At 35.8% G+C, this 23,341-nt stretch overlaps 1 protein-coding gene across 1 annotated transcript in view; it reads left to right on the top strand.

Moving 5' to 3' along the window:
• Positions 1–1,323: 1,323 nt before the first annotated feature.
• Positions 1,324–23,341, top strand: part of LOC105838351 (lachesin) — a 159,969-nt gene continuing 137,951 nt past the window's right edge. Inside the window, exon 1 of the mRNA XM_036285879.1 lies at positions 1,324–1,645. Within this exon, the coding sequence (XP_036141772.1) occupies positions 1,324–1,645 (322 nt within the window). The remainder of the gene's footprint in view (positions 1,646–23,341) is intronic.

Here is a 23,341-nt window from a genome sequence, read left to right as displayed (position 1 = left end):
TTATCGTTTGTTTGCGTATTGCACTTGCTCGAGCAATTAAAGTTTCTTTTATGCATGTAATACAATATAAAATTAATTTTCTGTTACATACTTTTGCGACATTAGCAAAGTGTATATATGCATATCTATAATATATTATAATATAACATGCGAAATAGTGACTTTTTGATGATAATATGTTGCTTTTGATTTACATCGCGTTGTATATGCGATCGCGCCTTTTCATGTAATATTTATTTATCCACTAACGTTAATAAGGTAACATACCAATATTTCACGAACGCTGTTTTCAATTTTATCTGAATCGGGATTGGCAAAACGATTTCGATCATGAATGTTACATTTATTCATGGCAGACGCGCGCAGAGAGTAAATTATAATTCCATTATAAGCAATGACATATAAAAATGTAATAGAATTACTATCTTTTGCGAAGTAGGAATAAAATTTCATTCAAATGAGATTTCAAACAGCAAAAATTGAACTAACACTAATTCTCAATTTCATTTTGTCAGCATAGAAAGAAATTAGGAAGGATAACATGTAAATCTGAGGCAAAATTAGACATATTACAACAGACTGATTTGAATTATTGTTTCATGCAAATTGTTCACGGCTTGTGGGTTTTCTTCGGGAGTAATTCATCAGTGTTGTGACTCATATGTACAACGCCTGTAAAGAAAAAGAAGAAGAAGAAAGAGGGGACAGGCTCTCTCAAATGAGGGGACAATGCGTGGTGTCGAGAGAACATGGTGCGAGAGAGGGCAAAAGGAGAATAGACAGATAGCTAGCGGGAGTAGACCCGACTAAGAAAAGTCGAAAATCTTAATTCGGGCGCGGTGCCGCCCTCGCAACGCGATGGGCGGTGACTCGCAAGCGCCGATTGGCCTGGTTCAGGAAAGGGTGAGAGGTCTTGTACGGGGGTGGCGGAGATCTGCGCCGTGACGCCGGGACGGCGGCGTGTGCCGCCGACCGGTTCTACTGGTACAGTGGTACCTCTATGAACGCCAGTCGACGCCGGGCGTCCTAGGCGCGCAGTTGTTGGGATCTCTTCTCGTATCGCGCTCAGATCGAACGCCGGGTCCTGACCGTAACTGACGAGCATACGATATCGCCAAGATCTCGCGAGTTGCCCAGCAAAGAAAAACGAAAAATATCGGTGTATTTTTATTCTTTTCGAAATATCGGTGTTTGCGACACAGATTTCTTGACTCGAAGCAGTGACATTACGCAACTCTCGATTTGGGACACGTCGTCTAGAATGTATCGCGGAGACATAATCTTTTATAAAATTCTAACATAGGTCTAGTATCAATCCTTTTAATGAAAGATCGCACTGAGAATCCCTCGGATCAACGCGAGAAGTGCTGTAACGCTTGTCCTTGTTGGATTCCCGAGGGACAGAGGGAGAATCGTCTTGGGATAATTAAACAGAAAAGAGACTCGACTTGTGAACCGATAGAATGCGAATGCGGGTCTTATATTCGTGACATCGAATTTGTTAATCGGATATCGGTGATGCAGCTACATGCTGGAAGGAGGAAGGGGATGACTGTTAATTTCCTACCAAGGATGGTGGCGGTCTTTGTTTTCGTTTGCCTTCTACTGCAGAATGGTCGATCGACATTCGCAGCGTTTACCACTGGTAATGTTAAATTTATCTTGCTATAGTATAGTAATATCTTTTGAAGAGAAAACATACATGGAATAAGTGTCGATTTTAATTTAGCCAAATTATCATTATTTGTATTATAATAATATTATTTTTTATTATTTACTGTGTATCGATAAAAAAACCTTTGTTGTGGTAGTAAGGTAAACAATTTATTAAAGTTTTATGTGCAATTCGATTTTTCTGAAGATTTTATAAAGTTTCAAATACAAATTTCTATTTTATAAAAATGCAAATCATAATTTATATCTATTTATTTATTTATTATTAACTAAAGTTGTATAACGCTATATTTATATTTAATATTCTCGATTAAAGTATTAAATAAAAATTACTTATTATAAAAAATACTTCAGCTTGATATTTTTATCTTTACTTTAAAAAGATATAGTATTTTAATTTTCAATTAAATAATAAGATGTAGTATTCAATTTTTCATCTTTTTCAGTAAAAAAATAATAATATCAAAGCTTAATAACTTGCTAATTATAATAATAATAAAGTTTTTTAATCTTTAGTCAAAAAATATATCCGAAATAATTTATAAGCGTATATGTATATATTCTTACATGTATATCGATATACCGTAAATTTATGTTCTTGGTTTAGCTTTATAACAGAAGTGATAGATGACTTTGTTAAGAGATCAGTACATAATTATTTCTACTTATCTCACGGTGTGTATGTATGTGTGTAAAATATAGATTTAGACATAGATATTGTGTTATGATAGCAATAACACAATATCTAATGTTATAACAATTATAACGGTTTGATTCTGCTATTAATTGTATAGATTGTTTTGTAATCAATTAGCGTATATTGCAAAAGTTTGTGACACATTCTAAATATAAACTATCTACCACATATCTCCCGCTGATGTCTCCCACGTTTGTTTGTATGGTGACTTAAATCCGTACTATTCGATCGGTAATCTGGGATTTAATTTTGGTCACGTTAAATCTGGCGCTGACAATGGTACACAGTGTTCCGATATATTGTAGCTTTGCAACGTTATATAATGAAAATGAATTGCTCCAATTTACGCTGAGTGAGCAATGGGTAAGATATAATTTTAGAGATTGCTCCTTAAGAAAGAAAAACTATACGTATCTTTTAAATTTATACAAAAAATCTACTACACTTTCTTCATTAAAATTGAAAACAAAGATTCAAAAAATTTATACGTGATATAAAATTAATTAATTCATATAATACATCTATGTGTATATTAATATAGTTAGAAATTTTTTAAATATTTTTGTTAAGAAAAAAATTTTATTTTTTTATTAGATACTGCTTTACGCGCGCTACTTATTTTTTTTATTTTTTACTTTTTAAAAATAAATTACAACGATATTGTATAGATAACCATCTATACAAATTTGACAGCTGTCAAAATTCAATCGCAATGACAGCTACTCTTGCAACATGAAGTGAGTCAAGCGAGAAAACCAATCAGCACCGCGGAAAAGCTGCAACAATACGGCGCGATCAAATGCGCACTTCTCGCGTCTATACACGGCCTTTTTTATTATGGTGGTGGTGGTGGTGGTGGTGTGGTGGTGGTGTGGTGGTGGCCTTTTTTCCGTCTTTTTTGTCTAAATTTAAAGTATATTAAATATAATTTTTAAATTTTAAATAAATATGTATAAGAAGCCTACAACACAATATCATCGATCGTATGCTTAATTGACGGCGAAAAAGGTTTATTTCGTGACATTACGAAATAAAATTCATACTCACACATAGGGCGTATCATAAAGTTAATACGCACGGTGCTCTTCTTTTCGACGCAATTGAGGTGATCATCGTCGTTCCGAATGACACGTCTTTTCGTTCTCCCTCGTAAGCACTATCACGAAAAAGCTGCTCGAGGGGCTCTAATACCCGAGCTTGCTGAAATTACGCTTCAATGGCGAAATTGCGCTAGGAATGAGCTACGTCCTGCGCGCGTGCTTCACATGCATAATTCATAAGCGAGGCGTCACGGTGAAACCTCGGGCGATAAATATTTTTTGAGGACGGAAGGATGTAAAAGTGCATGCAAATGAATCTGACTGTAATGCAGTGGCTACTACTTACACGGGTATTAAGCTCCTGGCCGGCACACTTTTCTTTCTGCACACTCGCCTTTTACTTCCACTTTATTATTTCGCGTATACCACAATTAAACAGCGAGCGAATAAAATTTTCGGAAGTAGTAGAGTATGAAAACAGATGCAAATGAATGCTTCTCTCCATGTGGTGTCGTTTACATCACACTAGGCGCCTCATAGTAGTATACAAAAGTGTTTTCTTTCCTCACATTTTGTTTTTTTAAATGAGAATTTATATAAAAAATTTATGAGCTATTATTGCAAAATAAGTTATAAATATGTTATGTGAAATTTATATATATTATATACACACATATATACATGTGTGTGTGTGTGTGTGTGTGTGTGTGTGTGTGTGTGTGTGTGTGTGTGTGTGTATTTATGATATATAACTTACGTCACAGAGAAAGTATAATATAAACTATTTAAAAAAAATCAGAAAGTATACATGAAACATATACTAAAATGGACACATCAAAATAGATGGCATATAAATTTTAATTATTCTTTTATCCTGAATTATCTAAAGTAGACTTTATGTACAGTTCAAATATCAAATGTTGAATATTATTGCACAATAAATTTAAAATATTTATATAAGTATATTGTATAATAATAAATATTGCAAATTAATAACTTCATTGAAAGCAACTAAAATGTTACCAGATTTTATCACAATTGAAAATTATATATTTAATAAAATTTAATATAAATAATTAAAGTTGTTTATATAAATTCATTTTGAGAGTCTAATTGCCAAAATTTAGAGAACATGAAAAAGAATGATAGATTAAAATTATTACAATTTCTCAACATGCTCGTGTATATTCGTGAGAATCTCCCCAAAAATTTTGAAAAGAATTGCACGATTGGCTGGCCATCAATAGAATTTGCTCTACTGAAACAATATGAATGCGTTAAACCTCGGGGAGGGTGGCGCGATTTCCAAATCCAATTGTCTTTACGAACGCACAGATTGCCGGTCTTGAAATCGGGATGGCGAGTGGCCATTATCATCCCACCTCTTTCTCTCTCTCTCTCTCTCTCTCCCCCTCCCTCCCTCTCTCTTTTGGTAGCGGTCGAGGTGGATGCGAATTTTATACGGTGGTCATTCAATTCGCATGTTACTGCCGTCGAGTGCAATCTCTTAGGTAGTGTAGTCTCGCATCGGATAGAGATAGATAGATCCCGGGGTCCGCGATCGGGAATATGGAGAGTCTCTCATTGTCTCCATATCTGATCGCACTGAACGACGAATAAAACCACTTTAGTCCAGTTACTGCCGATTGCCTCGCCACCGTTACGTTTAATACCTACTTGGTGTACGAGCCTGATATCCATTCCGCCGTAGCTGCGCGTGCTTGTCTAATTTCAATGAATTATTGAAGAAATTTGGTAATGTGCATGCTCGTCGCATATTGGTCTTTTTACATACGTTTTCGTTTGTCAAACTTATCGTTGGTGTGCGGAATTTTCTATTCTCAACCGGCATTTGTCTGCCCTTCCCTTTTTCTTTCCTATACTTTTTCTCCTTACCATCATTCTCCTCTATACCAGGGGTTATGCCGCTTTCCCAACTGTTCTCCGCGAAATTATCTCGTAGCCTAAGGGTTGCCATCTGTTTCGATAGGGGAAGCCACCCCTAATTATGTACGGTGACAGTTGTAAGGGCGCTAAATCTAATACATAATGTCCGAATAGAACGCAAGTCCTGTTCTATACGTGTTGAAAATACGAAAGATTTCTACATTTGTTAATTGTTTGGCTCCGTAAGAAGTGCTTATTCTCTCTTATATATCTACAATATAGATAATTGTAATGGTACGTTTAACAAAGAAAAAAACCTATACCTCGAATTGTTTAGTAATTCAATGTGTTTACGACTTGATAAGCATTTATTTCTTTTTTTAGGTGTAATGCTTCTTTAGATGCATTATAAAAAGCTCGCGTAACTATATTCTATAATATATATTTTTGTAATATATGTGGCAACATTTATTCAAATTAAAGTCTACTCCTATTCAAGTCTACTTATTAGAAGATATTGTCATTTATTCGTTTTCTTTAAATTTATATTATAGTGGTAAATTATTAATAGTTCAAAAATTTGCACTATGATACTTTATTAAAGAAAACTTTTTAAATTGAATCTGAGAGTTTATGCGTGAAAGAAAGTATAGGAATAAAGTAAGATATTCTTAACTGTCTTTTTAGTCATATATAATTCAAGAAATATCTTTCGTAATATTTTTGCATATATTCCTTCACTTTTTATTATCTTATTGTTATGATATCGCATAATATAATATGCGCAAGTTTATGTGCGTTAGGCGGTGATCGTGCGTCATCTGCCTTTAAGTAGGGTAAAGTGGGTGGACTGGGAGTTGTTCGTTCTGAACACATACACATTCGTATATACATACAAACAGAGAAAGAGAGAGAGAGAGAGAGAGAGAGAGAGAAAAGGAAAGAGAGGAAGAGGGAAAGGGAAGGAAAGAGAGAGAGAGAGAGAAAGAGAGAAAGAGAGAAAGAGTAGCTTCATGTGCTGTACACCCCTGGGATTTTCGCTTCATGCATTTTATATTTCGGCAGACTTTGATTCCTAGACGGGCCGCGCGGCTCACGGGAGTAATCCTTAATCTTTGATCGGAAATTATCTTTGATCATGGTTCAGTCATTGGACGTTCTTTCCCGACCCTCTTCTTATCTCCCTGCATCCCTCGGGCAGGTAGCTATCCGCGTATGGCAAATACGCCGATGCCTTCTTTGAGGGTAAAATTTTTGGAAAAACAAAAGAGAGGAAGCAAAGACACAAAATATAATTTCCTAAAATAAATATTTTAATTTTTCAATAATATTAAAATATATAAATGAGAAATAAAACGAGATAATTAATGGTATGCTTTTTTTAATGTATGTATATTAAAAAAAATTGTTATGCAATATAAAAATTATTTCAAGTATATTTTTTTCACAATATATTTTTAATTTAATTATATTTAATATAAATTTAAAATAATGTGTGTGTGTGTGGGGGGGGGGAGGGTGCGTGCATGCGTGCGTGCGTGCGTGCACGTGTATGTGCGTGTGTATACAGAATTCATAAATTTTATTGTATTATATGAAATAGTAAATTTTGTTTCATTAGATTATAAATTATCGTATTGTTATTTTTATTATTACAAATATATATAATAATAATATTATATATATGTTTGTTTTTTTAATAATTATTATAGTTTTAAAAAACTGTAAATAAAAGACTATGTTAAAAAGTTATTATATAAATATATATAAATTAATTAATACTTTCTGCTTCATTTTATTTCTCTCTTTTATTATGGATTACGGGAAAAGCGTGTGTGCGTAAATACGTCATTATAGCTGTATTTGACATTCTAAATTACTCGATATTCCGCACCTTAATCTGTTCGCGAAAGATTTGGTCTCGCGATGTAGTGAAGCAGACAGAGTTGGGAGATCAAGGAGCGGGTGAGAAATAAAGAAAGGAAACGAGTGCGCGAGAAAGAAAAGAGAAGGGGCGAAAGGTGAGGAAAGGAGAGCGTGTTTCCCGAGAAGAAATCCTCGCGTGAGCGATCTCGACTCGGCTTACCAAGTTGGCGAAATACTCGAAGCTCTCTCATCCTCTCGTTTTCTCTCCTCTCTTCTGCTCAACTCCCCACCTCGAATCAACTTCACACCTTCACCACCTCTGCCTTTCAGCTCGTCTTCCCGCTTCTTCTTTTTCCTTTTTCTTCCTTCTCTCTCTCTTTCTCTCTCCCCCACCCCTCCTCTCTCGCATCTTCGGCGTGCATACGTGTGGAAGGAAAGCTTTCTCTTCCGCGGACTCTCCTCGTGAATACCTCAGCTCTCTCTCGACTGCCAACAACTTCCATCTTTGATATGCACCACTATTTGTTGTGGCTCTCATGAATATATTAATTATTTAATCACTTCTTTGCGCGTGTTTACACGTGCGTGAGACATGTAATGCGAGCCTCCATTCGACTAAAATAAGCTCTTTGTGCTTCTTTAAACGCACACACAAACGGAATGATTCTATTTTTTTCACATTTCAACTTTACCGTGCTAAACTTGCCCTTCACAGCCCCATCATTTTCCGCGCGTTCCATGTACGAGATAATGTTTCCGTTCTTTCCGTCCCACGCGGTCTGCCCGACCAGTAACGGTAGCCGTTTCCTTCTCAACTCCTCCGAGGACCTTACTCTCTTTCCTTCCCCCTACTTTTTTCTTTAACTTTTAGGATTGCCTCGGAGGAAAAAGACGTTAAAACAGTAGTCGTGGTATACGTGGGCCATTAATATTTGAGATTGCCGCAACCGGTTTCTGAATCCACTGGCAAGGCAAAGCCTCTGTGGCTACGCGGTTAGAGGGTGATACCGGGCGACCGAGAAGTCCGTAGGGGGATTACAAATCTGGCCTTCGAGAGGTGTGCGGCGATTTATTGGCTTTGGAATGTTCCACGTAGGTCGAGCTTAAAGCACAGGCAATTGCACGAAGCATTATTAACTTGAAGGTGCTAAAATAATGGGGAATTGATATCATTGTTAATTAATCTGCTTTGTTCTACGCGATCTGTCTCACAATTCAAAGTTAAAAATTGTAATTTATCTTTCAGATTTTTATTTTAATATAACATATAATAGATTATTTTTTTAAAAAAGGATTTGATTTTTTGTCATATGGGACTGATATAATTGAAGTTGTATAATAAAGATACATCATTAAAAAGATGTTAAAGATTTTAAGCAAGTTGCTTTATTTATGCTTATTTGGCATAATTCGTCTTACAGCGCTCATTTGTGTATTGATGGCAATTATTTTGGAGAAATCACAAATCGCGAGATTTGTGAATTTGCTTTTTCTATATTTATGATGGCGGCAGAGTGGAATATTTTTTGATTACCTGTTCAAGTGGATTTGCTGAGAATAGATCGGCGAACAACACCGTGATCCGACGTTTCTGCCAATCTGCGTCAGAAGCGTCATTCGAGATATTATGCCAGCCGAGGACGTAATTCTTATTACGTCGTGGCAGAGAACGTCTCCCTTTGAGAATTGCCGCCTTTCGCGATAGCTGCTCTCTAACAAGGCAAAAAAGTACATTAATTGCGCGCTGTGTTGCGGTATTATTAAATTCTTATGGAAATGCAGGTATACCGGGGGCTCATCTCATAAAGTTCGCTATTGTGTTATAAAATCTAAATAATTTCAAGTTCTCTGGCAGTGAGAGAGAAAGGGGAAGAGGGTAGAAGTGCGGAGTAGGGTTTTCCACCCGCCACTTTCCACTGTAACACTTCGGATGAGCGAAATATCTAGCGAAGGGGAGGGAGATACAAAGCGAGTCAGGTAGATCGACGGAAAAGAAAAAAATAACAGACCAAGAAAATGATGGAAGACGACGGGGACGGGTTAAGGCGTTCATGCCATGCGGTGCGAGGAAATACAACGAAACTTAAAGCCAGCAGCAATCAGATATTCAAATTACGTTTACTAAATCAGCCCTCTTTGCGGGCTGATTTTCCTTTTTACCTTCTTCCTCCTCCCATCTGTCCCCATGCGTTTTCTTCCTTCGTTTCGCAATCGCCTGCCTCGCTCGCTCGTTCGCTCCGCTCCTCGGCAAGAAGTTAACGGACAAGTTTGCTCCTGTCCGACTGCTGCCGAGTTAACAATTCGGTTAGGAAGTTAGGGTCCTTTCCATCCCACCACTACTATCCTGCCTCCTTCCACCCCCCTTCTGCCGTTACGCCGTCACCTAACGTTACTCGCTCTGCGACCTTTTTGGCGACGGCCAGTTCGATGGTCTTCTACTCGAAAGAGCTTGACTCCTCGTTACGCAGCAGACGTCGGACTTCGTGCTAGGAGTGAAAATCAGTAAATTCGTCGAGCGTCCGTTACTCTCGGAATAACAGAATCCAAGTGCCCGAGAAAGAGCAAGAGAGAGGAGGGGGGAGGGGGGAGGGGAGGGAGAGAGAGAGAGAGAGAGTGCAGAAAGTAGCGCGCTGCATTGCGGAAGATCTAAGTTTTGTAGGGCGAGTTGGAACTTTGAGGAAAATTTTGCAATACGTTTTAGGCGACATTGCGTGTTAACTCTTTAACGCTGTTACACGTCAATTTCTGATTCGATTGTGTCTTCAACGTATCCATATTATGATATATGTAATATAATGTATAACATTCTGCATGAAAAGGAGGCAGATTATAAAAGAATAAATAATATGCACAAGAATATGTTTTTGAAAGCATATGTATAAAGAAGTATATGTAGAAGTATCTTAACCACATTAGACGGCAGTTAAAAAATAATTACAAAATTCAGGTCAGAAAGTCTAATGACTTATCGATCATTGGATTCTTAAGTAATGCTTTTGGATTAAATGATACTTTATGGTGTTATTTTCATTAACTTTATACCTTTATCAAATGTGTATGCATTTACAAACTAAAAAAAATACATTAAATGTTGCGGATGTTGTAGCGTAGTTATATAGAATCGAACAATCTAAAAACGCAATTCACAAAAGCGCAAGTTTCGTCCTTATTCTTTATTAACAAAGATTATCTTCTGATTAATCTTCTGTTCGCTCCCAGGGACAAATCTACCTCGTATTCTTGTATACCAAGAAAAAGGATCTATTCTTTCGGTAGAAAATGTTGCATCCATCTTAGTTCCCATGGTATGTAAACGGAATAAGTTTAGTCTGTCATTTACTCACACTCTTCAATACAGCAAAATCTCTCGGTAAAACTTTTATTTAAAACTGAAAAGACTAAATTATCGTCTTGTCAAAAGATTCAATCTTCGAATACTCCACTACTTCCTTTAAGTAATATGACATTTTTACTATACATATATATAACTGTTCTCTTGACATTTGCATCTGCTACTGTTTTTATTTGCTATCTTTTACGAAAATATATATAGAAAAATGTTTTGCTGGAGTATTAAAAAATTTAGTTAGAAACAGATCTGAAAATAATTTTGCTGTACTATCAAAATAATTATGTAAACCGCTCAAGTCTAATGGATAATGCTACAAAAAATTTGACGTTCTAGCTATCAGTTTAAACGTTCTACATAATTATTTTGATTGTAAAAAAATGAATAAAATTATTTTCAGATTCAACGGCAAAACCGTTCGTGTAAGAATATAATTAAGATAATTAAAACTATCGAAGAAATGTCCGTTTCAAAGAAACATCTTAAACTTGTCTCTTCTTCATATGGGAGGTAGAGACAGAAAGAGTTTATCGATGACAGTGTGTTTTATTAACATACTCGACGCGCAATTCGATCCTACCGTGATATCTTTGAGCGCGTCACATCGGATGAGTTCCGTCTGCCGCGCCAAGTCCATTCTCCGGCTTTTTCACGTTTCCACGGGTCGAACCGAGTTATAAATATGATAATACACGTGGCGCAAGCAGCAGTCACGAAATAACCCCTTTCGACTCCGCGTTCCTTCTATGTCACCGTCATACCCCTCGTCCTCTATGCTTCCGTCGCCTATCGAAAGGAAGTTATCCTTATCGACCGTCATGTATTACTCGTCGTCTTCTTTCGCCGCTTTACGATATTGGAAATCCGAAAACGCGAATTAAAGTTCCACCACCGTTACGGCGTCTACGAGGGTCGAGCGGTCCCGACGCGACGCGACGTCGAGGCAGACACCATCTGCATTCGCGAATCGAAGGAGTAAAGAATGCGCGTATAAATTGATCGGCACGGTCGTTTCAGGAGAAGTCACATTCCCGTTACGAAGAAATCGAATCCGTCGCGTTGAAAATCGACGAGATGACTTGGAAAGTGATGGATAGCCTAAAACAAAGATTTTGCTCGTTGATCAAATAAAAACAAAAAAATAATATTAGCGTGAAATAACGTACAATTTTACTTATCAATTCTCGGACTGATGTGGTTTATACAATTAGTAACGTTAATATTAGCTCTTTGATGAATTCTTAGAAGAGATGGAACAAACATTTCGATCTGGAAATATAGATAAAATGTTTCCAGATCGAAATGTTTGTTCCATCTCTTCTAAGAATTCATCTATTTTAGTAAAAAGAAAATAAATTACACGATTTCGTGTGAATAAAGTGAGATCTAGCTTGTACATGATTTCATTAGTATATATTTAATATAATCGAAATCAGTGAGACGAGAATAATTCAAAACCGCAAAGAAAAATCCCAGTGCACTTTCTTTGTGTCGACGTTATCGATATCTCATCAATCTCGATGGACCGATCGGCACAATGTGTGTTACGGTTCCGCTTTTACGGAGGAGGACATGGATGCGCACTCAAGCGTCCACAGAGGCCAGTGCCGATCCTTTGAATGCATCATTTACACGGTAAATACAAACACTGTGGCCCATTAGAATAATTAGTCTTGCCTTATAGCCGCTTAGTGTGCACAGCGCGCATCCTCAATGCAACTAATCCGATTTCATAGAAACTTTATTTCTCATCTCCCACAGAAAAGTACGGTCGCATTTTGTTTACTTTGATATGTATATCTTTAAAATATTTTTATACACATCCTCGATATATCGCTTTTTGTTTTATATCATATTAATATCTATTATCATTTGTAATTCAATTTCAATGGCGTATTTTTAATTTCTCCCTTTCTCTAGGATATACAGAGAAGGTTTTCGAGGAAAATTTCATGAAAATTCAATTTATGAAAACGCAGTCAAGAAAATATTCATTATTGCGGTGAATGTATTTTCGTAAACCAAAATCGCTGCGCAGAGGCTGCTACACGAGTTTGCGCAGCTGGTAATTCGTAAAATATGCAGCAGAAGTTTGTGAACATATGCAGTAACGTCTTGACTTTTCGGCCGTTTGTTACGTTTGAATTATTGTTCTGATATTTCAAAGAAATGCTCGTCGACTTCCCTCGTAGAATTGTATGATACCCATCCTTTTATCCAGAAGGTCGATTATGATACGTGATCTTGTCGTAATTTTTCGATGCTACGCAGAAATTGCTACGACACCGACACGACATGACACACATAACAATGGAAACTATTTATCGAGTATAATAATTTAATGGGCACGAAAAGTTGCAATAAGATTAGTAGGATCTACTAATATACAACTCCGGTAAATGTCTGTTACTTTGTGTAGCCAAAGACGAATTTTTAATTTCATTATAATGGATTCATAGAGTAAGAAGCTAACTTGCAAAAAGTTTTCTCGCCTCTACGAGCGTAACGCTTTCCAAGGCGGTTTCTCGTCTCTCGCCGCGGATATTCGACCGTCGTATAGCAGAAGCTAATCCTTCCTTTGCCATTCATTTTAATTTCATTAAACGAGCTTATATGTATATACTTGCGCGTACCCGGTCGTTCGTAATATTCTCCGTAGCCCAGAATACCTAGGTCTCCACTCTATTTATTCATCCGCGTAATTCACAACCGGAAGGTGCTCACCGACCGGAAACGCATACACGGATGTGGCCATTGTTATTCGTTCTCGTAACGGTGCACCACCCTCAATCCCGGCTCGTCGTCCACCAATCACCCCGTGGACTTTCCCGTAGCTGGACTTTCTTTCAGAAAGTACTAGAAATATACTCTGCTTACATATCCAGGAAACTTTGATTTTAGAATCGTCTCAAGTTGAAGGTTTGAGGAGACTGCATTTTCGCCGCCTGATTTGATATCACGGCACTTGGAAAACTGATTACGATTTCGAACCAAACTGAGCTGAGAAGTTATAGCAACATATATTGATGAATCAGTTGATTTACATTTTCTGTCATCAAAGATATTAAAATAAACACCTGGCCATATTGAATTGGTATATTATAACAAGTTAAGATGTTGACAATAATCTCGACTTTTATCTTGACTTGATAATAACAGAAACATAAATATTGATCTGCAAGAGCAATTTTGTTAAGTTTATATTTTATAAAGTTTATATTTCCTTATTTTTAACATCAAAAGCTGGAATTATTAATATTATATTCCTTTGCAAATAAGAACATTAAATGTTAATGTACACAGAATACCAAATTTCTATTTATATTGAGATAATAATTAATATCTTAATTAATTAATATTACCAGAGATAAATTATTGCACAGTTGATGATAACGAGATAGGATGTATAATCTCCCACTTGTATTTTATCTTTTATAATTTATGTTTGTGCGTAGGTATAGAAATAAATAAATAATTAAAAGGATCAATTTTGAAATATTAATTTTTGCTTTATTTATCCTAAATTGGATATCATTATAATTAGATAAACATTATTTTACATTATGTTAAAAGTATACTAAAAGAGAAACTACAAGAGAAAATAAATAAAAGATTTAAAAGATCTCTCATTACCACTCATCATCACATTGTGCTTTTTTATATCACTTGTTACAGATTAAAACGGAAACCAATGATTACCATAAACATTTATAAAAACATTTTTTTTCTCAGGTATACTATTTCAAAATATTCTGTGCGCCGATTTATATATATCTTTCAATTAAATTAATTGATTCTATTCTATTGTTATCCAACCTACATAAATATATATATTCCGTATTGATTGGCTACATTGAAAGCATTGCCGTTCAATCTCCTGCTCTTCTATTTGTATACCTAACAGGACTAAGAATATCAATGAAAAGTACTGCATTTTAAATATTTTTATCAATTATTTTCAAACGTTATTTTATTAATAGTATATTACAAAAGAGATTTATTGGAATACTGAGAGATCAGTAGAAGTTTTATATTTATTCAATATTTTGTTTCTCTATCATAATCATGCAATAAATAAATAAAAAATCTTTTTAGAAAGAAAAAAAACTATTGCACAAATAATCCTCTTGATTACTGATTTGTAAATAAGAAATGACAAAAAATTAATGTATACGTTTAATAATTGCATCCTTTTCTACTTGTATGCCATTTGTCAATTAGTTTACATTAGATTATTTCAACAAATAAGAACATTTCACAGAAAAGAAGAGGGTGAGAAGTTAGGATGTATCTTAAAACGAAGAAACACGTTTCGATTTACGTAAGCGCTTTTCAGTTACGTTAATACCGATGTTCTTTGGAATATCTAACGATTCGACTTAGATTTCTCCTTTCGAAAAGAAAAAGTCATAATAGAGTTAAAACAATTCAGACCCGGAGTTCTTCCACATGATGCCACAGCGGTTTTGCGCCAAAGCCCGGAATCATATGCGCCGCGGTAAGAGCCATGAGCGAAATATTCACACGGTGTAAGAAATAACTTACATAATTATATAATGTAATATTTCATCAATACATTGGTATATACTGTCTAATAATCACGTATCGATCATGCAATTTATGACTAGTTTTTAGAAAACAACGTGCACAGCTAGCCGCTATTCTATCATGTGCAAGGAATTACGAACTTTATTTTCGTACGTTTGTTACGAAAGTGAATTCCATTCAAATTTCGAATCCGTTTTATTTACAGTGCACCCGAGATTTTGACGTAGTGTTCCGCGACAGCCGGATAATATGTATAATTATTTTACTGTATCAAAGCATTTTCAGAATTATCTGCAATTTAAGAATTGAATCGTCTTAGTGATTAAAAAGAAATTGTTCTAGCAGAAAAGTTTGCCCTTGCGAAATAATTACTAAATGCACTAAATAACAATAACCCGGACAATTGTTTTACTTTACATTATTAAATAATTGAGTTAGAGCAATTAATTGTTTTACATAAATAAGTTTCTCATTGCTCAAATGAGTCGATAAATAATTATTGAAATAAGAACTCGTAATAGATTTACTCTCAAAAGAAGCATGTTTACTTAGATAATTCACTGCTAATTATGTTTTCAATTGAACAGTTGTTCGAGATATACAAATCTCAAACTAGTGTGCATTAGTACTTTAATTATTTAGAGTTATTACTATTATTCTGTATATTCTCATTTTATTAGAGTTTCACGGGATTTAAGAAAAGCACAGGATCATTCGTCACGGGCTTAAACAATGTCTGGCAATTTAAGCGCGAAATGGTGCTGTATTGTACTCCATTATTCGACCGGCTTCATAACAGCCAGATTTCACCTGCAGAGTCCGTGGGGTCATCGGTATAAGTCATACCCTGATTCGTTAAGATTAAATTAAGCTTAATACGATTATAGAGAATAACTGATATGCATGCCAACATCGTACAAAATTTGAATGCAACGTTTAGTCGAAATAAAATATTTTGAATTATTTGAAATGACAGTCTAGATTACTAAAATATGCTTAAATATTCGAACATTCTGGTTACCTGGCCACGATTAATTTTGAATAACGAAGCAGGTCAATTAAAACTTTGGCACTTCGAGTTCTGCCAGAGTTAATATAATTTCTTGTGAAGAAAAGGTTAACATAGAATGATAATTTTATAATTACAATAGTAGTGTATCATTAAATCACATCACTAATCTAATTAAAAAATGTACACTTATATGTTTCATGTACATAAGACACGCTTTTAAATGCCGAAACTATTCCGTTTTTAATATGGCGGTCGATTGGTGCTCTCGTCGATTGGTTAAATCGAGCGATTGCGAAATATCGTCTCTCTCGTTGCAATAGTAGAATTGTTTGGAAATCGCTGTTGAATTGTCAACTAATGGCCACATGTGAATATAAAGAGGGACATAAATATCCGAGTACCGACACCCTGCAATCCGGAAGCTCTCGCCTTCGGTTTTTGCAACTACCAGTGTTTACTCTGTGTCGTACAAATAATAGACGGGGCTCTTTTATTTAGCCGTTTCAGCAACGCGATAAGAGAGAGAGAGAGAGAGAGAGAGAGAGAGAGAGAGAGAGAGAGAGATTGAAACGAAAGGAGAAAACGGGAGAAAGGGTGACGGTAGAAAGAAAAGAAAAAGAGAAATAGAACCAAAGAGAACACCACAGCGACGGATATAACGGGTAGACGAACACTCTGCTAGAATCGTCGGACGATTTCGCAGGATTTCGTAATTGAAACGCTCCTAGACGAGGTAGGACCAGCGAGAAACACGACAGACGAACGCCGCTTTCCTTCCTTCGCCCCGCCCGACCCTTTTATTCTCTGTCTCGAGTAGCTGCAGAGAGCCAAGTTAACGGAATGTCCGGCTATTTCGGTACTGTATACTTGCTCTTTTTCTTCATCTGTGTCTATCGCCACTCTCCTCTGTCTCTCTTTCCGCTTTCCATTTGTCTCTTCCTCACCTTCATTAGATTCCTTGGCGCTCGCGTGTCATTCCTCTGCACACTGCCCTTTGGCTGCACGTAATTCGCGCCTTTTTGCACCGTCCCGTTTCCTTTCCCTTTCGCTTTCTTTAATTCATCACTTCCCCGCGTCTTTCCTCCGAGCTGTTTTACTTTCATTTCTACGCGAAGAGGGCTGTGAGCAGCAATTGCAAACATAATTTATTGAACATCACACACAATCCGGAATATTCATAAAGAGAATCTAAGTTTATTAAGCTATTAAATCTTAAAGATAAAGATAAACATGAAGAATAATATTAATCTTTTATTTCTTGTCAGATAATGGTAGATCTTCTATTTATATTACATAAAACTGCTTGGTAATAAAATATTTTTTACTTTCTAATTTGAAAAGTTTGCCCCTAAAGAAGTTAAAAGTTTTCTTTTATGTTCAGATTTAACCAAGCAAAAATTGAAGAAATACATGTAGAGTGACAGATTAAATAAAAAAGCCATTTCATGTTTTGTTTCAAGAATATGTTAATCCACCGCGATTATGCACGTGCTCCGAGTTGCCAAAACTTCTGAATGGCGTTTAATTAGATGAAAACAAACCGGTCGTATCTATCTTGATCGTCGTGTATATATATATATTTATATATATGTATATATCTTTGCTTTGCGCAGCTGCGCGACTGTATTTCTATTCTGTGCGATTTCTTCTTTTATTTTTGCTTCAGTTCCCTGAGGAGTTTCTATATCCTCTGCTTTCTCTTGTCTCCTCTGTACGGTGCTCGCAGTGGTGCTAAACTCTCGATAGTGGAGACAGTACGCCGAACAAAGACCGACCATTTCTTGGCACAAAGTCACATGGTCTCTGTTAATGAACAGTCTTCACCAATTTTAGACGTTGAACCAGTAAGAAACAAGATGTGTTTAACGCGTCGTTTTAGATCCCGCGTCGCTCTGCTCTAAGATAATATTTTTGAAGAATATTTCCCCCGATCTTAAAATATTTTTATAGCTATGGCTATGAAACATATTTTATACTATACTTTTATTATACTTTTAAAATATAAAATAGTAAATTTTTGCATTTTTGTTCTTTTGAATTTACAAATATATAAATAAATAAACATATATATATAATATATAAACAATTTAGAGTGATTATAATATTTTATATAGACGTATAAATAATTAAATTCTTAGAGTGATAGGGTGTCGTATATCGAAGTACTTTTAAATCGGGATATGTTCTTTATTCTCTTCAGATTCGTAAATAATCATGTTTAATTCTAGTTAAGTACAAACAGAAACCGTTTAGCTAAGAGGTAGATGCTATGTCGTGCCTGTTGTGCGGCATACCAGTTAAAATTAACTTTCTATAATTAAACATGGGCGTGGTAAATTAAAACAATAAATATCTTGGAGCACACGTGTGGGGAAAAAAATGAGTGCGAATTTGTCGAGGTGGCAGAACATTTTCAATGGACAAAGTACACGTACTCAGCGTTGATATGTAGCATAATGCAACCATTTCACATTTTTCTCTTTCCATGTTCGATAAAATCGTGGATCGTTCTAATGGATGATTATTGTACAAAGATACAATAATTTCTCTCTTTTTCTACAGTACGTATGTATTACATTTTATATGTCACTCAAAATAAATAATGAAAACCAGAGTTATTTGTAATTAAATAATCTTTTCACAACGCAAAATTAGATTAATTATTTTTCATTTTAAGATTTTTTGAATTTACAGATTAAATAAAATATTCATTTAATATATACACAAGCAAGTTTTCATCCAAATAAAGTGTTATGACTCAAACTTTTCTCGTTATTTGTTATTCGTAAATTTGTGCAACTCCGATCGATTATTACGATATGCAAACATCATTGCATTAATTCTGAAAATAATGCAGTAGAGATATTATGTCTTTTTATATGAAAATACTAATTTCAGATATTTATTAACATGACATCGCACATGTGCTTTTCATTCAATTATCGGTCCGCATACTTGAGTGAATAGATGCGTGCGAGCGGTTGTTTTGTCCTGCACCGATAATACGCAATGTATCTGCATTCGGATTCCGATGCGAGCTGTACGTTGTCGGACATTTGAGATTCTGCGAGCTCTTTCTCCATGCCCCATTATCCTGCTTATGTGTATATTTCTCCTAATGTCGCAAGAGTATTTTACTGCATTATTCGATCGGATCTTCTTTTTTTCTATATATGGACAATATACTCGTTGCGCATTCAATACCTATATCATTATAATATTTTAGTGCAATTTGCGTTTATCACAGATATGATTTCTAGCATACATTGCGCATAAATCACGAATGTGACTCGAAAGTAATGCTAGGTTTTCTGAACGTGGCTCTTTCAGCACAAACTAATTCGTTGTCGCTATTAAAGGACCAGGGAGAATCTCATTGTCGGAGTCATTAATTTTGATAAATGCGGCCAACAAACCAACAATTATGCGTATCATTGTGCGGACTTTCTTTAGGATACGAATTGCGCGCTTTGTGTATACGATTTAAACCAAGGATAAATAAAATAAATTCATTTGTTACACTATATTTTATACAAATGGACTTTTGCAGATATTTGTTTGCAATGTGCTACAGAAAGCTTTCAATTCATTCGTAATATTGTACGTATCTAAAAATTACCTACGAATTGATTTATCATTATACGCAATATGCTTGGCAAAAACAAGTTTTCACAGAGTTTTATTCACAACGTAGCAGAAAGTTCGCGATTTTATATTCTAATGATAATATGATTTCCTATAATTTAATTTTTCTTGTAAAAAAAAAAAACAACACCTATTCCTCGGCAAATTACGACATGCCTATAGAATAACGAACGAACTTTCTCTCCCAATCGAAGGCTGGAATTCCATCTACGTACCGCGAATCCATGCGTCCAGCAGCGCGATGTAGCGTGGATTCTGACTACGCTGCCGGCGGCAATGCGAACGGCCAGCAGCATCATCATCCCCTTTCTGTCCCCTATTCGCCAACTACCACCTCCCTTTAAAATACGGTGCCGCTACTGCTGTTGCTGCTGCAGCCTCCGCTGTGCTTTCCCTATTAACTTCTCGCGCATCGGTCGATAGGATCGATAGCGCTGTGCCCATCGTGCAACGGCGTTATCTTCTCGCTAGGCTGCATTAATGCACCTCCAGTTATTGGAGGGTTGGACAAAATGGTTCAGAGCCGCTCGGCGAAACGTTACTACAAACCGATACGAGCGGGATCGTCCAGATGCACGAGGATGCACGCGTTGTGCCGCATTTGCGTTGCCCGCGATCCAACGGATGCAATGAGAGAAAGGGGAAGGGGGAGGAGAGAGAGAGAGAGAGAGAGAGAGAGAGAGGGGAAGAGAAAAGAAAAGGAGAGGGAGAGAGAGAAAGATAGAGATCTGCAACGGTATCTAGGGAGGCAGAGAGGGAGGAAATGAGGGAGGCCATAGGTCACAATTCTACGAGCCAAAATGCATTCCGGGATATCATCAGCGATATGGGGTAATTATTAATTGTCAGCGGAGGTAATGGAAGCCGCACGAGCCTACTCATACCGGACATTGTTCGACTATAGCTCTCTTTCTTGTTCACCCTTCCCGTTCACTCTGCCTATATCGACGAATTTGCGTTTCCCGGAATCCGCATATGCATAGACACGCGCATGTAGCTATGTACGTATCATCAAAAGAAGAACTCTTTATCAATCAAATACCGAAGTGGTGTATGTGAAATATGTATGTGTGTAAGGGGGGGAGGAGTACAGAGCGAAGATAAAATTTTTTTAACCTAATTATATTAAAAACGGATTACATTTCTCTTTCGTATCTCATTAAGTTTATTCTTGATTTCCAATAGTATTAAAAAATAAATACTTATTTTATTTTAAAAAATTATAATTGAACTTAAAAGTTATGTACTACTGTAATTACTATTAATATTTAAGTTGAATACACTATACATCTAATTCTTTAGAGTTTTACGTGATAAAACTGAGTTATAATTTCAAAGTAAAAACGTACTTAATGTCAGCAACGACAGTTTTCATACTAATCCTGATGTAATGACAAATATGTCCGCGTTGTATCTCCGTGTATCTGCGTGTATTAACGCACTGTTTATCCGTTATTATCTTTCCCCGTCTATTCGCATGTTGTTGCATATACGCAGGTGCGTATCGTTGCAACGTGCCTCTCTTTGCTCCGTACGGACTGGTATTCCAATTACGAAATGTGCCGTTTTCAACAACGCGATCGCGAAGAACGGGAGAGCGAAGGGTAACAGCATGCCGCTGTATTTGTATGTTTAGCGCGACGTGTGTGCACACACGTGGAAACACGTGCGTTTGACCCTCACGATGCGACCTGTAACGCGTCCGGTGCGCGGCATGGATTCATTATGTTAGCGCGAGGATGCAGCATCGGGATGCACCGGCACTGTGCAACGCCACGTGTTAGCACGCCGATGCGGAAGGGAAGATACCTTTGCACGTGCGAGACACATGTTAACCACTCGCGCCAATATTGCTAAGATACAGCTCTTTCGGTACTTTAATTTCAGAATTAATGAATGTGCACTTATTTTTTATGCAGTTTGTATTGTATGCGCAATCTCTTATTTTGTTTTAGATACTACATCAAAATTTTCTCGTATATAAAAATTAATAATAATAATAATAATAATAACTTTATTGAATTGATGCAAAATAATAAAATTAAATATTAAATGGGGAAAAATATAGTAAGCCCAAAATAAAGATATTATTTAATATTTATTGTTCTTTCAATCGTTTAATTCTTTTCAATTTTCAATGTATCGATTTTTCGGTACATTGATCGTTCTCAAGGTATAATAAAACGTAAACATTTATAATATAATTCAATAACACGAATATCTGTTCGACAGATAGGTGATTTCGAAATAGATATCGATACATATCAATTCGTGCACACACGACAAGTATTGGCTGATGACGGCAAACGAAACGTCGATAAAATCTCGTGAGGACAAAACGATAAATTTTCAATAAATGCCGTTTGGAAGTAGTGGCTTGGAGAGGAATGCTATGTTCTCACGGACGCGCAACTTACGATCTTGAGCTTATACGATCAAGTATCTCAAAAAGCAGTCACGTACGGACAAAAATGACCGCCCTGTCCAGATACCTCTCGACGTCAATTTATCTGCGACACCGTAAAAGTAACATCTTCCGCATTGGGTATCTCGTGATTAAGGACACTAATCATCTCTATCGCAATGACCTTTTTTCGCTTTCTCAATCCACGTTTTACAGACTGTATTTTTTATCACGTGTTCTCATTATTATCAAAAACGTTTGGATTTGAAACAGTTGCATGACTTGTTATATTCGCAAAGTGGGTGCAGCATATTATCTTTTTAATTGCGACAAATATTCGTAGTATAGGTAATAGAGTGTCCTGATGGCATATGGATAAAAAATTATATAAACTGCTTATTGAGATTTATTAAGAAGCTAACCGTAATTATGATGCAAAGAATTTTTTTAATGACATGCTCGCAGAACTTTTTTTAACATAATATAATTCTTTTTCTGAAATTTTTAATATTTTCACAAAAAAGAATTATATTGAAAAGATTGAAAAAAAGCTTTGTCATTAAATCACTCGTTTCGCATATACGTTGAAATAGTAGCTCGACACTCTAAAATAAAAAAATAAAATTGATTCTAAGAGTATACGTTTAATATATTTTAATCAGACATAATTCTTAGAAGATCGATTAAAATTCTCCAAGTTCAAATTTATCTTCTTAATTTCGTATTAAAATTACGAGCGAATAAAGTTATTGCTAATTATAATTAAATAATTACCAAATCCCTTCAACTACATTATACGGAAATGATGTAGCAGGTCATCAACAGTTTCGTGATATTGCTCCGTCAGTGTTTATCTCTTATTAACTTAGATCATTAAGTGAACGATCGCGCTATTAATCGGCCAGCCCATTATTTATGCATCGGGCGTCAACTCGTTAACTGTGCACGTAGCTAATACTATTCATATGCCTGAATTGAGTAGGGATATATCCGAACATGGCAGCATGGTATGAAATATTCAGGACAACAGATACTAACGTCGTAAATCGCATCATTCCTCTCATAAACGATTTATTTAAGTACATTAGAAAATGTATATTTACATGTACATTTTCTATAGATTGATGCTTGATTAAATTGACTTTTTACGTAGTTCCTTGACAAAATTAAAATTAAAAAAAAAATATAAATAAAATTGAAAAAATGTCATTACCTGTTC

This window comes from Monomorium pharaonis, chromosome 4, assembly GCF_013373865.1.
Source record: "Monomorium pharaonis isolate MP-MQ-018 chromosome 4, ASM1337386v2, whole genome shotgun sequence".
NCBI classification, from domain to species: domain Eukaryota; kingdom Metazoa; phylum Arthropoda; class Insecta; order Hymenoptera; family Formicidae; genus Monomorium; species Monomorium pharaonis.
This window is presented reverse-complemented; position numbering and strand designations above follow the sequence as displayed.